We start from the raw sequence: 21948 nt of genomic DNA, 5'->3' as shown, positions 1-21948 counted from the left end.
TAGTCATGCCTATAGTTATCTTTAACTTCATTAGAAACAAATTTGTTAGAATGTATTGTGATAGCTGTCCTGTGAGCATGCATTTAAAAAAAAAAACATCAAAATTGGTGAATTTTTATGCAACCATTTTAATATTGAAGATGGAAGAAAATATGCAATATTTTGGCATGTTATGCTTAATTATTTCAAGAAAGGTAAAAACAGTTGAAACACAAAGATTTGTGCCATGTGACTGATGAAACATGTCAAAAGTGATTTGTGAAGTTCCTTAGTACTGCTGACATTTTGGCCAAATAATTCTTTGCTATGGTGCTATCTTAGGCATTGGAAGATATTTAGCAGCACCCCCAGCCTCTACACACTAGAAGCCAACAGTGGGAGATAGCTGATACACTCAAAATACTGAAATCGGTAGTTACTGGTGAAAATGAAAAATTGTGTCTTATTTTACAGAAAAAACTAAATGGACTTTTTGGCCAACCCAGTATTGCCCTACGAATATAGACATTAAGCGTTCTTTCACTGCTAAAAGCTTGAGGAAATGGAAAAAATTCCAGAATTCTAGGAAGTTAGCTGGTTGTATTTTAAGAGGTTAATTTAAAGCCATTTTCCTTGCTTATGATTCTATAGAAAGGTAAAACAGAACCAAGAAGTAAAGTTGTCAACCTGTACATATATTTTTCAACTATACTGATTAATTAAAATCAGATGTATTCCACAAGAAAACTAGTTTTCTGTTAGATCTGGTACATAGCCCAGGAAGATTTTTAACCCCTTTGACAAGGTGAGCACTAAATATTAACTGGGGCATTCAGTTATTATGCAGTGGTTACTATCAGTGTATAACAACATGCTCAAGCTCAGCTTGGTACCTCCCCCAATCTTTTTTAGAAAGACCAGGTAATCACTAACACCAATGATACATCCATCTTACAAAGACTTTATTTAGAAAATTCTATACGACATCAAAATTGACTTCTTACAAAGTATACCTGCCATGGAATTTTGTGAAAATGAACCATTTTATTTAATAGAAAAATTTTTTTCTGCAAGACCTACAGTCAAAATAACTAAAATTCATGATCAGGGATGAAGAGATTAGAAGATCGCATTCATTAGAGAAAGTAGAGAAGTATATATCTCTTAATTTCATTTTGGTGCTACAAACTCCTAGATTGGGGGGGGTGGTAATTTACATGTATCAATTTTAATCCTTATCACCTTTTGAGATAGAGGTATTTATCACAACTTTTCAGGAAGAAACTTGCCCAGATCCTTATTAACAAATGCTAGAACTGGGATTTAAAGTGACCAAAACCCTTGTTCTTACCACATTATGCTGTTTTTGGTAGGGAGTATGGAATTTTTTAGGTGGAAGATAAAAGAGAAAAAGGCAGCCAGTTGCTCCAAATACAAGAAAAACTCACCAAAAAACCTTCCCTGAGGGATTAAACAATTTTTATTAGAAATGACACAGGAAGCAGTGTGGCCTTAGTACCTTTGTCTCAATAATCATCACTAAAAAGTCTTTCATAATGTGAAAAGCTATCATCGTCACTGGGGGAGTTCTACTTTTCCTAATAAAAAACAAAGTAACAGTGACATCATCTGAATCACCTTTGGTGGTACTATGCACTGAAATCAGATTTACCTGTACCATCAATCGGGCATTTTACATAAGGGTGTAAGGTCAGTTGGGACTAACCAGGAACTTCAGACTTGTTTTCAATGTGAGTATGTGTAGCCCAAGGGATCCCTTAAACAGGTATTTGGACAACATAATGACAAATGGCTTTGTGTCCTACCTGAAGGACCTCCTACAGTAAACCATCTGTAGTTAAGTGGAGCTGTCAGTCAAGGCACCAGCTTAAATTATAGAACAGGAAATGCCAGTGATTCAAATTGCCATTAATTTTGGACTACCGAAGTAGTATCAACATAGACATGTAGGTGACAGTTGCCTCTCTTAAGTGTGGATGCTTGTTTATATATTTTTTCATTCATAGAAAAACATGGTACAAAAAGCACTCAGGTATTCTTCGTTCACAATTTTTATTTCTTGCAATTAACTTTTGTATCTTCAAAGTTGATTTGTCTTTTAAAAAATTAATACTTCTTATCATCATACAATTCACCCCATCCCCAAGTAAAACAAACCCAGGGAAGGAGTAATTTAGGGGGCAGTTGAAATAGGTACTCTAGGTTCGTGACAAAGGCTTCTCGGCCCACCATCCGACACATATACAACAAAATGGCAGCACCTCAAGTTCACCTGAATGAAGTCCCAAATTCCAGCCCGAGGCAAGTGATGCAAGTGAATGCCATGGGAATAACAAAATGGAAGCTTAGTCATTGGCTTCCATTTATTTTCCATGGTAATGAGCAGTCTTCAAACTGTCTTACTTGGGAAAGTCAAAAGTAAGCAACTACAATATAGAGAGCAACATTTTGACCCAGCCAAGAGTAATTTTAAATGAAACCAGAAATAATTTACCTGGGCCACAGAAATGAATTTGTTTTTCCTTAAGTCCCCAGCACCTGAAGTAGCAAGTTCTAATAATGGGCTTCTAAAGGCATGCAGTTTTTCACACATCTACTTCAAAGAATTTCTTCCACTCAGACATAGCACAATCAAGGATAAAATTTCTGGAGGCACAGGAAGAGCACAAGAACAAGTTAAGTATATGCTGAGGCATTGTGTATGACCAAGATGGTACACTTCATATGTTGAAGCAGTGAAAGTTGTTAAAGTGCTACTTACAAAGGATAGTCTGACATTACACACACAACTGCACTGCTAAATATGGTTGTCTTTATTTTCTTTTTCCTTGCCCAGCCCTATCTAAACAAAATAAAACTACAGGACTGAAATTAACCCATTAAAATCAATAAGTTATGAAAATCGTAAAGCTTTTTTTTTTTTTTTTTAAACTAATTAAGGGTAGTTAAATTATTTAAGGTACAGAAAGTTCAAAAAGCCAGGGGTAAGGTCTCCAAGAAGGCTTCCTGGGGTAAGGGAGAGATAAAAGGGCCAAGGGGAAAACTTGGGAATTTGAAAGACAAAGGGAATACATGACATCAAAGTGCAGGCTAGGAATTTCGCTTAAAATAACATTTCTTAAAATAAGAGCGACAATAGCACCTGCACAGTGGGACTGTGAGGAAGGAGAGAGACTGCCCGCAGGAAAATGGAAGCAGATCTTTACATTAAAATGAGACAAGTGCGGAACTTAACTATGTTAACTATGATAGTGTGTCTACTACAGATATCAGATGATTAAAAGCTGGTAAAAGGTAATGATTCTAAAAGAGAACAAAAACAGCATTGACCTTTTTGCTACTTAGCCCAGACCTCATTCATTTTGTGCACTACCAAGAGTGAGGTGTGAGGTGTTTTATTATCAAATGCTGCATCAAAATAGATGATTTTTTTTCCCCCACGTGTTTTTCCACTATAAAAGACCTACTTTTTTTATGGACAAGCTTTAAAAAGATGTCATTTTGGTTTTCAACACATATAAACAGTTATCAAAATCTGAAATAAAAATGCTGCTGTGGCTCAGACCTTGGCCTGCTAATCTGTGTGCACACTGTTTCTGGCCCACGCAGACACAGAGGCACGTGGAACTTTTCCCTTCTGGCCCCTCAATCCGAACACATAGGCCCTGTGTGGTAGAGGCTGTCATGCATGGACTGCCTCCATACTGCTCAAGGACCAAAGGGTGGCTTACTGGAGCTGGCGGTTGGGTGGGTGCCCTAGTGCTAACAATGCAGGATAAGGTTAGCTTGCTTAGCATGGAATCCAACAGAAAGCTGAGCTGCATTGATGATCCCTTTCAAGAGGTGTCATGGGAGTCCCTCCTTTTGCAGAGCATGAAATGAGGTTTTTTGTTTGTTTTTGTTTTAAATTAAAGAATTGATCATCCACAGGCTTCATGATAAGCTGGCCCAGGCTGAGTTTTAATAGCTCTTTAGCTATCCAAGATTAATGCCTGATTATCTTGTCTTGTCATCACTATAGCTCTGATTTGGTTTTTTAGGACCATAAAGCTCAGGAAGGTTCCTAATCCCATCCTTAAATGTGTCTACACAATGTACTATGAGCAAACTAGAAAATAAAAAAAGGATGGAATTTCCAATGTCCTTTCAAATCAACTAAATCAAGAAAATTTCACATAAGTTTTCTGCTGCCATAAGAAATTGTGATTTTCAAAAATGAATATTATGAATATTTGTTCTGGGGAGGCTCTACCCCACTTTTTGCTAAGTATTTGCTTAAAAAGAGGTCTTCTAACCTTTTTGTTCAAGTATGATTTTGTTTTGTTTAGTTTTAAAGAGGAGACTGCATCATGAACCCAATTTAAGAGATTGTTTGGATTGAATTGGCCCAGTGAGTATTTTGCCCTGCACTGTTATATCATTCTGGGTTCTAGGAAGTGAACGAAAGTTTGACACTGGCACTGGAGTAACCCTCGTCACTCCCAATACTCTGCAGGCTGCTGTGGTCATCTATGTCACTGATGCTGGTGGTACTGATATTGTCCACTTCTCCATGGGAGAACTCTGTGCTTTCAACATCCACTTCAATCTCCTCTGCCAAAAGGGAAAAAAAAGAATATTAGTAATCTAGTATATAGGCACTTTAACAGAGGAAAAGTGGTTACTTTTTATAGCATTAAATAATTGTTAAACTTATTATCAGTGATGTCTGGAAAACAGAAGGAACCAAAGGTGAAGAGACACAGGGATATATTTTGCAAAAGGGAATGTCTGGTATACAGTGGTGGTCTCAATTTAGGCAGCAAGTTTACTAAAGCCTTTGACGCCAGTCTGTTTGGACCTCCCACCAAAAGCACTTGGCCTATTTGGGAATTAGTACTTAATATTAAAAGATCCCAACCCCAAGTGGTTTAACAACATCTGTTTTGCATTAAACTAGAAACTAATTCTTAGTGCTGTTTATTAATCAGAGTTGCTGCCTTAAAGAGGGAGAAAAGCATAAACAATATAGGCAAACTAAAAAATTTATCCATCCAGGCCTTTGGTGGTATTCTACAGACAGTTCTTCAGACTTCTAGGTTTCATTCAAAGATCTTTGACTATTCAGCAACTAAAATAAGCCAGTCATTTATAAAGTGGACTCTATGGAATTTGTCTTCAATTTAATTTTCTTGCATCAAATATAGCTTGAAGTGATGGCCTGATGCTTAAAGTCTCTGGATTATAGTGAGTTCTACAGTAAAGATTATAGTAAAGGCATTTCAGTGGTGGTATTTAACTTTACTTCAAAAATCAAACATGATGAAAAGAACCCTAAATACATATGACCCAGCTATCAATAGCTATCTTGTTAATTGGTACATATACAATCACCAATAAACAAAAAGTGATACACATTTCACAAAATAAAAGGCAGATGAAAAACTGTTCTCTCCCATAACAGCTAGAATGAACTCAAGGTTCTTCAACTCTCTTAAAACAAACTCAAAACCTAACGTTTCATATTTGGCACTGACTTTAAGGGTTCACACTGATCACAATTGCTTTAGGAAAAGTGGATTCTTGCTGAGCCCAAGAAGACAGAGTAAGTTAGTTCAAAGAGTATAATTTTCAAAAGGGCTTGTTGTTTCAAAAAGTTTTAGAGATCTGTTTTTAAAATGCAGGCAGCTGTCCAAACAAGCTGTACAAATAATCCTATGAATTCATAACTATTTGTTTCATACCCATAATGCTTCACAAGACTGTTTAGTGTTTCCCAGTATCAGAAAACACTCATCCAAACTATAATTGAGAAGTTAAATAAAGACAGCCTACCTAATACAGCATGCTGAACTCAATCAAAACAAGAGACTACTCTAGCCAAATGGACTAGATATGTTACTAAAAGTTACTGGGAAAGAAGATTGCCAAATAAACAGAAGAACAGTACTAAATAAGATACTAGCATACTGGGAGTACTAAAAAAAAAAAAAAAAAAAAAGAACTATAATGATGAAGATACATCCTCTCTAAAATTTGGAAGTGGGGAGGAGGTTCAAGGAAGAGATAACAGCAGGAAGAACAGCTAATGCCTGAAGACCTAACAGGTCACACAGCTAGTAAGCAATAGGAAAAAAAAAAGAGTAGGATCAAAGTCAGCCTCCTAATTCCGGGGTATTTCTGCTACACCTCGCTGTAATTCATAAATGTTGCATGTTCAAGAGGTTCTTGCTGTTGCCCCTGGTAAACTTTTGTTCTTCAAAACCGAGTGCCACATAAAAATCAACTTTTATAGAACCAAAACAACAAACCCAAGGACTCCCAGTGTGTGTTAAAAGGGATAAAAAACCAATTTGAAAGGCTCCTACAGAATATAGGAAATTTGAGTATTAAAAAGAAAAAGAATGAGTATAATGGACTTGAACACATTCAATACATGAAAACATGAGTTCATGAGATAATCACAAAGAAACAGCAAAACAAAAAGCCCTAGTACCTCTGGAGGCTTCCAAGGCACCAACTTATTCAGAAAACCAATAAAGCAAAAACAAGCATTTATCGCATCTTCCCTGTATAGACTTTATTTTAGAGTAACCAAAACCTTGATGAGGAAATGTTCTTTATAGAAGAAAAAGTTAAATGTAAAAATAATAGAATTAGAAAATCACTATTTTGTAACACCTAATGAGATAATGATCAGGGCAATAATCACCAATGACTGCTAAAACTTTCAAGTGAAAGGCTGATACATTTGCATAAAAGTACAAGATAACCACCTGAACCCACTGACCAGTGTTTTTACTAGAGCGGGACAACTAGACCTAATATTGATGCACCAGGAAGTGCACAGTATCACCTATGAAGTAAATAAAATAAAAATAACTTGAATTCAATCAAGCCACTAAATCTACCAGTTTACAGGAAATACGAGGTGCTGTTAAATGATACCGTGAAGACTGAATCATCCAAATCAAAAATATGGGAAATTCTATAAGAAAAATGACCCAGTATCCCGGCTTCTACAATAAATAAATGGTACTGAAAAAAAAAAGTGGGGAAGAAAAAATTTTATAGATTGAAAGTACTTAAAAGGGAGAAGCAAATTCAATATGGACTTTGGATTCTAAATCAAACATACCAATGGTAAAATGTCATTTTTGAGAAAATCTGTCATGACATTCAATAAAATCATCTGATTTTATTTATTTTGTGGGATGTTATAATAGTATGATTATGTTTTTTAAAGTCCTATTTATTTAAGATACATACTGAAGCATTTAGAGAAAACATGATTAATGTTATCTGGGATTTTATTTAAAACATTCCAAAAAAAACAGAGAGGGCGACAGTGGTGGGAAACAGATGAAACAAGAATGACAGAACATTGACAGTTATTCAAACTGAATGATGAGTACATGAGAGTTCATTATTCTATTGTACTTTTGTATAAGTATGAAATTTTCCATAATAAAAAGTCAAAACAAGAAATTTTGCAAAAATTTTTTGTTTTAGAATCCTCAAGAATCTCATGAGCTTGATTTTCCCAAATGTAAAGCTTAAAATTACCAGAGTTTACCTCTAGGATCTTTTATTGTGGTGTGAGACCTGATGTAATGGGGGCTACAAATGAATAGATCAGTAAAATTCAAACAATTGCTTTTTGGTTGACTTCTCAAACTCTGCCAATGACAAGTGTTCTGGGACAGATGGAAAGAGAAATGAAGGGTGTGGCACTTTAAAATATAGGTATAAAAACTAGTATCACCAATAATAAGACATATCAACATTAAGTATCTTCCCGATACTTCCATGATATTTTTCCCCTAGATATATAACCTCAACCTAAGTAAGAATAAGAAAACATCAGCCCTGGTTGGTGTGGCTCAATGGTCTGAGTCAAGGCTTGCAAACTGAAAGGTCACTGGTTCGGTTCCCAGCCAAGGCACCTGCCTGGGCTGCAGGCTAAGTTATCCGGTTGGGGGCGTGTGAGAGTCAACCAATTGATGTATCTCTTGCACCTTGATGTTTCTCTCCCTCTTCCTTCCTCTCTTTCCCTCTGTCTAAAAGTAAATAAATAAAATCTTAAAGAAAATCAAACTAACCCAAATTGAGTGACACTATATAAAACAATGAGCCAATATTCTTCAAAAGTATCAAAGTCATGAAAAAAAAAAAAAAACTCAAGAACTGTCTCATGCAATGTGAAATCTTGCCTTAGATCCTGTATCAGACCAGGAACATTAGTAGGAAAACTGGTAAAATTTGAATAATGTCTATAGATTAATAGTGTTTCATGAATGTTAATTTCCTGGTTTTGATAATGCATTATGTGTTATGTAAGATGTTAACATTAGGGAAACCTAGATGAAGAGTATATGTATATGAGAACTCTAATTTTCTGCACAAAACTTACAACTTTCCTCTAATTCTAAAACTGTTTCAAAGTAGAAAATTAAAAATACACATATAATAAAGAAAAAAATTATATAGTTCATATGGGCATTACTAGATAATGTTATGATTGCATAAAACCTAGAATGTTAGTGTTGCCCAGAGAGAAAAAAGCAAATATAGCACCTCCCAACCTACCACCCCTAATTCCAGATACAGAGATTCTTAGTATTTCATTAGCACAATGCCTACCTCGCTCTGAATCAGAGCGATCTGAAGAAATAGTTGATCCAATGCTATCCATTCGTATTCGTTCCATCTCCTGAGGACCCTGGAGCTGTTCCAGTCGCCGCTTTAAAAATCTCTGTTCTCTTTCCAAGTTCTCTAGCTGGTGCTGGCTCTTCCTTTCAGCTTCTTCAAGTTTCTAAAATGAGATTTAGGTTTGTGTATAATCCAGTACAAACAGTAAAACTGAATTTTACCTATCATCTCAAAAGACTTCTTTGGCAGACATGAATGAATATTCAAGTATGAGAGGGGACCCCAAAAAACCTGGAATTTATTTATAAAAAATTGTGTATTTATTCTTATATGTTTAAACTTCAGTTACCTTTAAAGTACTCTCTATTTGATGCAATATAGTTTTTGAACTCATTAATTTTGATGACTTTTAGTGCTTCTGCTGTTTTTTGTTTCACCTCTTCTACATTGGCAAAACATTTCCCTATGAGGACTTTTTTCATCCAGAGAAACAAAAAAAAAGTCACTTGGGGCCAGATCGCATGGATAGGGAGAGTGGGGCACGGGGGTCACTGTTTTGGGTCAAAAACTGCTAAACACTCAAGCACAGCGTGGGCAAACACGTTGAAAGTCTTAAAAAAAAAATTCACTGAAGCCAAATGCAGCCTCTCACAACAATGCCAGCTGGTACACTGATACAGATGGGTTCCTACAACACTCACCTAGCAGGGGAAGCCTGTACTACAAAGGGCCCACCCTCAAGAAAGTAATTTCATTTGGGGGGTTCCCCCCTTGTATATATGTGTATGTGCATATAAAAAATATCATACATATTTCTAAACATCAAAAAAAAACAGCTTTTTCTTCATCTTTTTTTTTTGTGTGTGTATAATAAATGCCACATCACTAGAACAGCATGGAATTCCCAAAGTCTATAAAGTTATCTCCACAAAAGAGAAACTTGCTCTGCAGCGAAATTTGATGGAAAAATACTGAGGGACACAGCCAAATGAAGTCATCTCCACCAGAGGGCACAACTGCCTTCTTTCTGGGTATCATCAAAGTAATTGTTATTTTTCTAGTATTTTCAGTTCTTCAAATGACCATGCTGTCAGAACAATTTAGTTTAATCAGGCTATGTTGCTACCTCCCATCAAATTAGCTGATAAGTTTTCAGATTTCTCTTCAGCAGTTATTACAGAGGATATGGTGAGTTAGTTGATGCATATGAATAGGAATCATTGCTTCTAATGAAACCAAGATCGAAAGAATCATGGGCAAATATGAAAATTAAAATTCTCACCTTGATGTGTGCTTTGGCTTTGTTGAGCAAACCAAGTGTTGTGTGCCTGGTGCAGTCTGGTCCTAGTGGAATCAAAACTTTTAAGCGTTCTAGACACAGGCGCAGATGAGCTCGTCTAAGACAAAAAAGTCAGATCAGCACAGCCTGAATATTCCACTAGAAACATCCTAAAACCTATTTTAAGACAAATAATAATTTGCACATTATTCAGTATATAACCATGTTACACCCCTACTTCTACCATATCTGCAAGTGCAGGCATGCCTCCTGATTTTCAGTCTGCCATTTCTGTGTGCTCTACAGCTACCAATCACTTCAGATTATTATCTCCAATGGTAATTTCTGTCAGAGATAGTTAAATTTGAATCCACCCCATAAACTATCTCAAATGGAAGTAGGAAAGCATACTAGGGCAATTGTATTTGATTTTGAATGCCTAAAATTGCAGGCTAGAATAGGGGTTTTCAGCTAGGGTAACCCAAGTAGTTACTGAACTCAGATTTCCATTTCTTCCCTTCCACCTTTTACACACACACACAAAGCCATCCTACAATGTTACTTACATGTTGTTATTTATCAGGTTGAACCATATGAAATTTATGATATTCAACCATTTCTGACTTACAAAAATGACAACCTCATATAACCCAACACAACTGAAACAGCAAAATTATGCAACCAACTAGGGCAGGATTAGGTAAAATACATGGCTCTGTCAATTAGGGCCAAAACGGTTTTATTAGCTTACTCACCAGACTATGCTTTCTTTGACTTAATACACATGAAATAATGTCAAGTGAAATTCTCAAATGCTAGCATTCTGAAAGAGGGGTATGCAAGCAAGGATGATTAAAGGTAGTAAAATCAGAGATTTGGCTGATGAATTGTTAAGATTTTTCCAGGACTCACTAGCCAACCTATGAAGGACTGTTAGTATTTCCATTCCACATCTACTGAGTTCAGTAATTCAAGTCTAATAATTAGCTCCAGGCTGGAACCTGACATACCTGATGTGGATAAAAGAACTTTTGTTTTCTCTAAATCAATAGATTCCCCTTAATATGATTTAATAATTAAAAAGTCACTTTCCTCCCCTGCTGTGCTACCCCAAATCATAGACCCTTTAACACAATATTCAATAACTGGAAAACCTCTTAGGTGAGGTCTCTCACATGATTACAGAGTGCTCTTGCTGAGCAGACTAAAAACAAAACAAAATCCACAGTAAAAAAAAAAAAAGCCTTTAAACTCTTCATTAGGATTATTATAGCATATGCCTAATAACTGCATTCATGATATTGACTGGAGGTTGGAGAGAGACTAGTGGTTCTCTAATAATTAGAGGCTCCCAAGGGGGTTCTGACTTAAGTCATCTAAAAAAGTTAACAAAGCAACTAACAAGTAAAGTTAACAAGTATGTTGCCACAAGAATAACTTGCCGATTTTGATTAAATTACTTTAAACAAAAAATTCAGTGTATATATAAGGAATATCTTTTAGTTTAAGAAACTTCAGAATGATTTCTTTGTATCAAAGAAAAAATGGGTGGGTCAATTTTCTATTTTGTGAGACTTAAGTTAAAGTCATTAAAATCTGGGCAGAAATTGACTAATATGAAAACATCTACTTTTTCTCTCTCTCTTTTTAATCATTCAGTTGTATATTTATTAGATGACTTTTGAATACTCAGCAATGTTCCAGACACTTGCTTGAATGGGAGAAGTAAAAAAAAGTAAACTTTAAGACTGTACAATCTAGACTGTAGAATAAAATATATTGTTTTGTTTCATTTAGCTCATAATAAAATGAGTCATAGAGCTAGCAAGGGCAACAGAATCTGAATAAAAGAAGAGGTTGTAATTGGAGGAGGTAGACTTATGAAAGGCCGAAACTTGACTTTGGACTTCAGGGGTATTGAATTTGTCTATGAAAAAGCAAGGATCTTCAAGGTAATTAAAAGAAGAGTAAAGAATTCAAGTTCATATTTTGGGACCAAGTTTAATCCTAAAATTAAAAATACCTTAGTTTTTTTCACTCAAGGGAAAACAACTGAGTTGGCATTCTATTTAAAAATTACAAGCCAAGTTAACAATCTAATGGTCTGCAATAGCGCAGTCAGATCAGGAGATACACAGGCCAAGGGAGTCAAAGTGTAAGTAATACCTATATGAACAGGAGAGGTGCGCTGTCCTCTAAAATATTTTTTATTAGCCACTGCTGAACATTTCTTCAGTCAAATAATTATCAGTGCGCTCCAAGATACAGCTTACACCAAGAAAACATATCCTGAGGTATCATATGTCTTACAAAGGCCAATGAGACCATTTTCTATTCTGTAAATAGAGTCCTCAGAATAGATAATAATATAAAGGGTAAGTGGTGAATGATGTCCTCTGCCCTCCTGTGGGAAGAAGTGTATCTGTGGGAGCCAAATGTCTTTTCTTATAGTTTTTGTACTGGTAACTGAATCAGGTATTTGGAGAGTAGAATGACAAAGGGTTAATGGCAGTTGAAGGACAGCAGCTAACCAAAGGGAAGCCACACTTCAAAGTTGTTATCCAAATACTGCAGTTTTCCATATGTGCTTACATGTCACTTACAGGTGCACGCTTTCAAGAGCAATGGACACCTTGTGACTGTAAACTGTATGGCAAAATCCCTCTTCCCTTACAATGGTGCTTTGCTGTTCTCCACACCCTTTCTTCCAGAGTCTCCCTGCTGGTAACCAGATTGCAAGCTTAACCACCAACGACCTACAAAGGCGTATCTTTTGATGCCATCTGGTCCTCTCTTTTCTTGCCTTCATTATCATGTGACTGGTGGCTCAGGAGCCTCCTGTACATGTTTGACAAATCATGGGCTGTAAGATACTGGTGGAAGAAAAGAAGACGAGAGACAGAGAAGAAAAAAGCTTGGTTTGATTTGAAAATCCTTATGCACTGAGAAAAAAAAATCACAGGTATCATATATACGATGTTTTTCAAGCCTCCAAGGAGTGGAAGAGCTGACAGACAACATGGATTCTTAACAGGCGTGACCCCCAACCTTTAATAAAAATAGGGTACGAAGGCTCGGGAAAGTTAAGGCTGCTGTGCTGACTATTCTGATGAACACTAGGCTGGCAACCAACAGAAAAAAACTGACATCGTAAAATCTATGGAACTAGACTTGATCGAAAATGAGGAAAAAATTTAGCTCCCTGGTTAGCATTTACTTAACTTTTCACAACACCCGAATAATAGCACAATAAAAATGATAAAACTAAAACCTTTCCTAATTTAGCATGAGCGACAATAAAGCACCAAGAAGTGCCCTATGAGAAAACTGAAGTTTCCTTGCTGAGAGACAGAGGCAAGAAAATGGAGATAGCAAAGTACTTTTATTTTCAAAGCTACTTTGAGGTCTATTTTAAAATGAGATTTAAAAGTGGGTTTTTTTTACTCAGGGGAAGAGGCAATTCCCAGTGACTAACCCTGTCAGAAAGAAGGTCCTATCAAAATTACCCACACCTTCAAAAAGGGCAAGCCCCTTGTGGGAATAGGAACAATTAGAGTCTTGTTTGGCTTTCATTTTGGTAGCCTGGGATCATTTTTCTCTGAAGGAACCAAAGCTGCTTTTGATTTCAAACCTTGTAAACTCTACTGCCAAACTGAAATATCACAGAACATGAGGGGAAATGGTTTTGCTATTAAATGGCCCCTCCTAGTAGCTGTGATATTTTAAAGCACAGGTATATCAACCGCAAGAAGCACAGTGTTGAAGGAGAAGAAAGAATCCCCTTTCAGGAAAAAATTGCAAGTAGCATACGATGATGTTTTCTCAAATCGTCTCTGAAAACTCTAATCCCTCTGCCCAGCCATAAGAAATTTAACATGCCTGCCCAGCCTCACAAACCATCCAATGGCTGATGCCTTTGAAGGTATGGTCTTTCACTGGAACTTGTCTTTTATTCCTCAGCGACAGGATACCAAGACACTGTATCAAGTAGCTAAATCAAAATGGAAAACAAGTCAAGTGATAGGGACACCCATCCTTGCATTTTGCATTTTCCTCTCTACTGAATATTACGCAATGGGCTTTGAGCCCTCCCTTGAGCCACATTCTTCAAAGCTGCAGTGGCTTGTGGCCAGGTTTCCCAACTTGTTACACAACACTTTTGCACATGAGAGCAACTAGCTGCTTATCCTACACATTTTATATTCCAACGTTTCTCTAAAATTCAGTGTGTTGAGACTCTTCTGAAAATCTCCAAAATTTCGCTCCAAAATTTGCCTGTCTCCTTTTCCTATGAAAAATGACAAAAACAGACCCAGATATCAAGCATATTCATGCTGCTAGTGAATTTTATTTACAAAAACAAATATGATCATATTGTACCAGTCAGCATATTGTTTGTGAAATAAGAAAGCTTAGACAAGCGGTTCCCATAAAATAACATGTGATAATTATGTTTCACTCACAACTTACAAATGATCTCTTTCACAAAAAATAAATGGACTATTAACTCCCAGGTAGTAACTTGATAAATGACATTTCCCTAGTGTCAGACCTGATGCAGTATCATGGGGCTTGATGACAACAAAATAAAAACTCAGGAGAATAGCTGGGACCCTGTCTCTTCTCAGTTTTCAAAGATATTTGAAAATATTCCTCTTAATTCAATTGGTATCTTGTAAAATAACAAGATAGGACTATCGACAAGTGTTATAATGAAATTTCAAATTATATAATTTATATATATATAAATTATTCTACGGTCACCTTGTCCACCTAAGAACTAAATGGCTCATTTATATACAAATAAGAAATAAAACCAGTATGGCTGATAGACACTCCTGGAAGACGTTTAAAAATCACTTTCTCCTAATAAAACCTAAGTATCAATAGTTCTTAGGGTAGGGAGCCAGAATATTTAGAGCCGGAGAGTTAAATACAGTGTGCCTTCCCGAAGTCAGTTTTCCTCTAAGATTTGAAAGAAAAACACTACTTTATATAAAAACAAAGACCTTAAAAGTATACTTTTAAGATAAAAAAGACTTCAAATAAATCTCACATTATTTCACACTGCATCCCCATGACCTCCAGGAATCTATGTTGAAACTACCAGAGCATATTACTACAGATCTCTATCACAGCTTTGGGTCTCAGAACATCATTTCTGAATCTCAGCTAGGATTATGTCTTTCAAAGATTTAGACAGGGAGGAAGAGCGGGGGGAGAGGGGAAGTGGGGAGAAAAGAGATGAGATGTGAGTACTCAGTTAAATTAATGATGACAAAATAGGGACATATTCTTTCTCAAATTTTACAGATTCCATGTAGGTTGAAATTTATTTAGTCTTTACATCTCAGAAATATGAAGAGGATGAGGTACCACTCAGGCAATAACAATGGTCATCAGTAAACACTGAGCTCCACCCTATTATGTCACTAAACTAAATGTAAACATTTTCTTAAAGGATGCCAGTAGTAATTTTATCCGATTGAAGACACTAAAATTCAGCCTTCTGCATAGCACTTTTCCAACCCCACTTCCCATTACCTCCTGACAACCTTTTCCACAAACCAAATGTGCTTTCATGTTTACTGATTTCTCTACCTGGAATGCCGTTCTTGTCACTGTCCAACTGCTGAGCATCTCTTCTGTCAGCCCACAGTCCAAGTATTTTTTCTTCCAGGAAGCCTTCCTCGCCATACTTCTTCCTCACATAATTAATATTTGATTCTCACACTAATCACAGTATATTTTAATTATCTTCTAGATAGGACTGAATCCATACTTTTAGTCATTTCAGTTCTTCAAATACCAAACAAAACCCTGAACCACAGTGGGGAGGAAGGATGTAACATAATCTCCAGTGTATATAGCTGGGGCTCTCTAACTCACCAAAGTTGAGGTAACCATACTGGGGCCTCTAAACAGTATAACAGATGCCAGGCCAACATTCATCAGAGATCTGCTTATGGATGCCAGAATTCCACACTGGTTTTTTTTGTGTGCAGCTGAGGTCACCACCAAAGATGACTAGATGTAGAGTAATCAACAATCTATAACTTAACTCTTGATTAGAGTCAACATCTCTTTTAATAGTGAAGTACAGGGTTAAGAACTGCAGACATTGCAGCAGAGTGACTGCAAAGGATTTACAGTGACGGGGACCAGGACAACAATGTCAAATGAATTCAAAAATAATTTTTTCAAATCCAATTTTTTTGGCACCAATTTTGACTTTTAGATTTTATTAACAGGCTTCCTAGCAAATAGAAAATCTAACTGATTTAAGTTTGGCCTCTCTGTTCCAGCTGTTGTTCAAGGAAGTGATAATAACAAGTATAATGGTCCGAATGCAATTACTAGGGAGAAAATAGAAAAGAAACAGCTAAGAAAACCCAGGTATGAAGGGGAAATGTCTGAAAAAAAGAAGTACTCCACAATGCACGGGGGAAAAAATTAAGTGAACAGTTTTTATCCCATCTGATAATATGAGAAATTAGTGTTTGCACAGTTTTTAAGGTCCCAGGACTGCTGATCAGACAAAGCCTATGATGCAGAACACATAAACAAATTATTTTTTTCAGTGTCATGCAGGCATCTTGCAGGAAGACTTGACTTTTTGACAGCCTCATGTGAAAAAAAAAATTCAAATCTGGTTCCAGAGGCATATATTATTCACTGAAACTCCCACAAGGAACCCAGTCTTCAAAGTGATTTAACAGAAATTGCTCACTTGAGGTCCATTCTGAACTAAATTTAATTCTATGCATATATCTCATCCCCTCTATGTTTATGAGGATTTGGTTAAACAACAACAACAACAACAAAAAAAAAAAACTTATTCATTCACCATATTTCTTCTTTGGTCACACAAGAACTTTCTGTATTCCAAGTTTCAAAGTCTGGGAAATAGGGCTACATCACTGGAGAAAACAGTGGCAATTTGTTCTAAATAGAAAATAGCTTATTTTCCTTTGGCAATTCTCCAGGAGTTTTGGTGGAGGGAAAGGATACTCTTCTCTGGAGAGATCAGTAGAGATCAGGCTCTAAACCTGGCCTACTGTCAAAACTTAGCTGTGGGTGGAAGAGAAATTTTAAAAAATTATTTACCTTTCACATGTATTTGGAAACTGATTAAAGATTTTTGGCATTATTAACAGTTTTTCTACTCTTCAGCCTTTTGTTGGTGTTCACCCTATCCTGGCAGCCCTCATCGGCTGATTTAATGGTACCAAGGGGCTGAGAAGTATTGCTGCCCAAAAGAAAAAAACATTCTCACAGGGACTGGGAAGGCAATCTGCAATCACAACAGTAGCTACTTGTTAATTTTCTATTTGAAACACAGTGATGTCAATAGTATTGTACCCTGCCAGCCACCATGGGGTAAAGTACATTTTGAAACCAAAACAAACTTCCTACGTGCTGGCAAGTCATATCTGAGACACAGTGATAAGATTCTGTAAGACTGCCCTAGTTTCATATGCAAAATGCACACGACAAGCACTCATCTACTCTTCTATAAGAGTCGAAGTCTACCTCTCACGCCCAGTGAAATTGTTTTATTATGTCAAAGTATAGTCCAGAATGGCAGAGGGGAATGAAGAAATACTGTCACTGATCTCTAATAAAATGGTGATCCTACCGTACCACAAACAGCACACTCAAAAGAATGCTTTGTAATGCAAATGTTCTTTTAAAAGCATAAAATGAAAATAGCACAATGCCTTTTTAAAATGGCCTTGCTAATAAAATGATTAGTATAATAGTTCATTTTAAGGGGGTGTATCCACTTAGGAGGAAAGCCATGTTTTATTAACAGGAACACTCTGACCTAAGAATTGATGCATCCCTGGAAGATGAATATTCACAATCTGTACCGAGTATGAGTAGCCTGAATCAGGGAGTTAAATGATTAAGAGTGGTGACCATGCTTACTACTGGCAGACGGCAAATGGTTTAGCATAGCTGGATATCTGCCAATTTAGTCAAGCCAGTCAGGGATTATTTTTAATGTCCCATTTTAACAATCTCCCCAAAATCAAAATGCAGGAAGTTTTATTTCTTAATTTTGTTCTAGGTTTATTTTGGGGGGGATGGGAGTAAAATTTTGGGCAGGAAAAGGTAACAGCGAGCAGCTGTTATCCAATCTGTAAGTAAAGCCCATTGGGCATTTGGAACCTCTGGGAAAAAAAAGATTCAGAGAATTTTAAACATTATAGTTCTGACAATGACAGATAATTCGTGTTTTGGTATAGTATATCTTTTTATTTCAAAGTTACTTAACTCTTCTGATCTTTCTCTTTCATTATACTGTTTCACATTTTTTTCTGACCACAAAGGGCCCAACTGAAGAGTAGTTTTTGAGAGTTAGTTTTAGAGGCAGCCTCACATCACCTGGCGTCAGTTCTGGGCATGCACTCCTCTGATAAAGCAAAATGTTTTTCAGTATTTTATTTGGGCACTGACAGATGAACATTTTTAGGCAGGTAAAAAGTAAACATACCTTAAGAACTACTTTACTTTTTAAAACCCTTCTGAAAAGGAAAAGGTATTAAGTTTTCAATGAATTAACAACAAATTACAATAGTCTCCTAAACGACAAACTCTTACCAGACAAAAACTGGGTTCAAAATTATGACTGGGGCTGCAATACTATATATTTTGATTTGTTTCTATTTATATTTGTCTAAATTTTAGTTTTGATTCTCCTCTGGATCAGCCCAGGAAAAAATTAAATGAGAGAAGAATCAGAGATATAATACTTATTTTGTGTGATTCCACCCTCAGCTCAATGCCATTATAGTGTTATTCTGTCCAAGAAGGACTGCTACACAAGTACCATTACACTTTGATTCCAGGAGAATGGTTCTGAAAAAATCTATATTGTTCTGTGGCTCTGAGAAGAAGGAAAAGCCAGGATGAGGGAACACATTCCATTTTGTTACCACCACCCATCAAAATGCTGGCTGTTCATCAGGGAAGGCTGTGTGGCTCTCTTGCCTAAGTATATCCCAACAACAACATAAAAACAGTTGCTCCAATCAAAGAAGGTGGTAAGAGTTTGGAGGATAAGTTTGCCCAACTTGGCTACATTTCCTTTAAAATAATAGAGATATTTACAGGACAAAAGTCCTAAAACAGCTTTCAGGATTACCATCATCTCTATTCTCAGGGAACAAAGATATATGAAGGATCCTTTAAAATGATGAAAAAGAAGACTCAAGATCTATTCAGTATTTTCTTTTAAACACACCAATATTTCCTGAACATTCAAGCCAGCTAATAGAGTTTCAGGCTTCCTCTTCATTTGACCCAATACATGCAGCAGTAAATTCCAACCGCTTTCAAGGGAGTTCTCAGAGCCCAGTATCACCAAATTGCTCTTTAGGAAAACCTCCTCCATTACAAAAATAGCAGTCTTGCAAAGTTGTTCAGCTCTATCTAAATTGTGTTATGTTTACAAATGTTTTAACTGCAAAGATGGAACTTCCAATTGAAAAAGAACCTTATTTAGAAGAGACTGGATTTTTTTTTTATAGTTATGCCAAATACAAGCTGTTCTATAATTTGTGAATCGGGCTGGAATAAAGTGAATCAAGACAGAAACACATACAAACATTACAATCATAGGAAAAAATGCCATAAATGGTCACACCAAATGCCAGAGCATGTTTTTGTCAGTGACACCAAGAGATGGCTCAGGGAAACTATGATGGCTGTCCTCCATGACAATACATATATATTACAAAAACATACCTCTAAGATCTTTATAATAAAGTACAACAGCGATATTTTAAAGAACTGGTCTAAACTGCTTTGATTTTATTTTCATTAAAGTAATTAGTCCCTGTATAGTTAGCACTCAGTGTGTAAAGTAGGACTGTCTTTTTTTTTTTTAATCCAAAATTTCTTCCTTCAAGCTTCAAAGGAGTATACTCCCTAATACTAGTCATTATAACATTGGTGAAAAAAAAACTTAGTGCACTCTTTCTTAATTTCCAGAATTCTCCCTTATTCTAATTTAGCTATTGCATTTCCAGATTAGCACATATTTTTCTCACTTAATTTTAGATTATTTTAAAAGGTCAGCCTTGCTCTATTACTTTTGAATAAAGGTATTAAAAAATAAAGCATTCTATGAAAAATAGGGTTTTAATGGCATAAAATCTTATATCAACTTCACATATCAGTTTTTCAGCAAACTATGTTGAAATTTTTAAGTCAATAATCTAAAGTTGATTTAGTAGAGCAGACAGAAAGTTTATAAAGGCACAGGATTTCCCACAGAACCATCTTGTTTGGGATTCTCTATTAAAGGATAAACTGAGAAGCATTCATATGAAATATAAGTTACAGGGGTAAATAAATGACCACAGAAATTACTAGGTTCTTCATCACATAAAATGAACATCTTCAACAAAATGACACCTAAGAGATTCTGGAGAGCTATAGATATTGGGCTTTTAGTCATCCTTAATCAGGTGAAGCTATAGCAGATTTATCTGCCCCAGCTGAAGCTTTTGGTTGCTTTCACAAGACACCTGGGCATTTACCAATATTGCTGCTACAAATGGGGGAGAATCATAGTAGACACTCTTTCATAGGGAAAATACAGTCATTAAAAATGATACTGCTTTTTAGTTGTCACTAAAGACCATAGGTTAAGGGACTAAGAAAGTTTTATCATATTCTCTAAGAGCAGTCCAAGGCCTGCGTGTATCTTATCCAGGCTAAATAGCTGAAAGTTCAATTTCACCGTAGAATAAGTGGCAAACTATAATGATTAAGACAGAGCAAAGAAGTTTCAGATGCAGCATTTTCTTCTGAAAGCCCTTTCAAACATACTAAAAATGTGATAAAAACCAATTTTGGCAAACTCCTAGAAAGAACCATGCAAATCACAGGAATAATCACTCATAACTAAGTTGTTCGTACTAACTTCAGCCCATGATAATCCCCTAATATGTGTTTACATCAACTTCCAACTGAAACACACACAACTTAACACTTAATTATATACATTGCTTATAGGGGCTTTATAATAATGTCTTTTGTATTCTACCTAGACTATATAAATCCTCAAAAGTAAGGCCCAGGACTACTTCTTTTATCCTATCCCCAGCACTCAGCACCCACCCAGTCAATGCCTAATAAGTGCTTGTCGGTTGATTTGCAATTATCATTAGAAGTCCTTTGTCAGTGTCAAGAACTAATAAGCCACTTCAAATAAACTCCCACTACCACCAAAGATTTTAAATCATAATACATCATCTTGGGGTTAATGGTATATAAGACTGTTAAGAGACATTAGCATAGACAACTTTAAATGTGCCAACATCCGGATCATGGGGGTGCCAGAAGGAGAAGAGCAAGAGCAAGAAATTGAAAACTTATGTGGAAAATAATATAGGAAAAACTTCCCAAATTTTGCAAAGGAAATAGACATACAAGCCCAGGAAGCACAGAGAGTCCCAGGTGAGTTGGACCCAGAGGGGACCACACCAACGCACATCATGATTAAAATGCCAAAGATGAAAGATAAGGAGAAAATCCTAAAAGCAGCAAGAGAGAAGCAGAGAGTTGCCTACAAAGGGGTGTCTATAAGACTATCAGCTGATTTCTCAAAAGACACTTTGCAGGCAAGAAGGGACTGGCAAGCAGTATTCAATGTGATGAAAAGCAACCTACAGCCAAGATTACTCTATCCAGCAAAGCTTTCATTTAGAATGGAAGAGCAGATGAAGTGCTTCCCAGACAAGGTAAAGCTAAAGAGTTTGCCATCACCAAGCCATTATTATATGAAATGTCAAAGGGACTTAAGAAAAAGATCAAAACTATGAACACTAAAATGACAACAAACTCACACCTCTCAACAACTGAATCTAAAAAATAAAAACAAAATCCAACTAAGCAAACCAGAATAGGAACAGAATCATAGGTATGGGGATCATTTGGAGGGTTATCAGCTGGGAGGGCTGAGGGGTTCAGAAATGGGGAAATGGTGCAGGGACTAAGAAGCATAATCGGTTGGTACTAAATAG

The 21948-nt window shown here is 36.3% G+C and overlaps 1 protein-coding gene across 2 annotated transcripts in view; it reads right to left on the bottom strand.

Annotated features, from left to right (window-relative positions):
• Window positions 1-3890: 3890 nt before the first annotated feature.
• The window catches only part of MXI1 (MAX interactor 1, dimerization protein), a 75463-nt gene continuing 57405 nt past the window's right edge, over window positions 3891-21948 (bottom strand). For both annotated transcript variants that reach the window (XM_090278568.1, XM_090278569.1), the window contains exons 4-6: window positions 9914-10028; window positions 8623-8794; window positions 3891-4593 (exon numbers count right to left, since the gene is read on the bottom strand). In XM_090278568.1, the coding sequence (XP_090134694.1) occupies window positions 4430-4593; window positions 8623-8794; window positions 9914-10028 (451 nt within the window). In that variant the 3' untranslated portion in view covers window positions 3891-4429. The remainder of the gene's footprint in view (window positions 4594-8622; window positions 8795-9913; window positions 10029-21948) is intronic.

This window comes from Furipterus horrens, unplaced genomic scaffold (assembly GCF_987537825.1).
Source record: "Furipterus horrens unplaced genomic scaffold, mFurHor1.1.pri manual_scaffold_5, whole genome shotgun sequence".
Taxonomy (NCBI): domain Eukaryota; kingdom Metazoa; phylum Chordata; class Mammalia; order Chiroptera; family Furipteridae; genus Furipterus; species Furipterus horrens.
The sequence above is the reverse complement of the archived record's forward strand: the minus strand, read 5'-3'. Positions and strand labels throughout refer to the sequence as shown.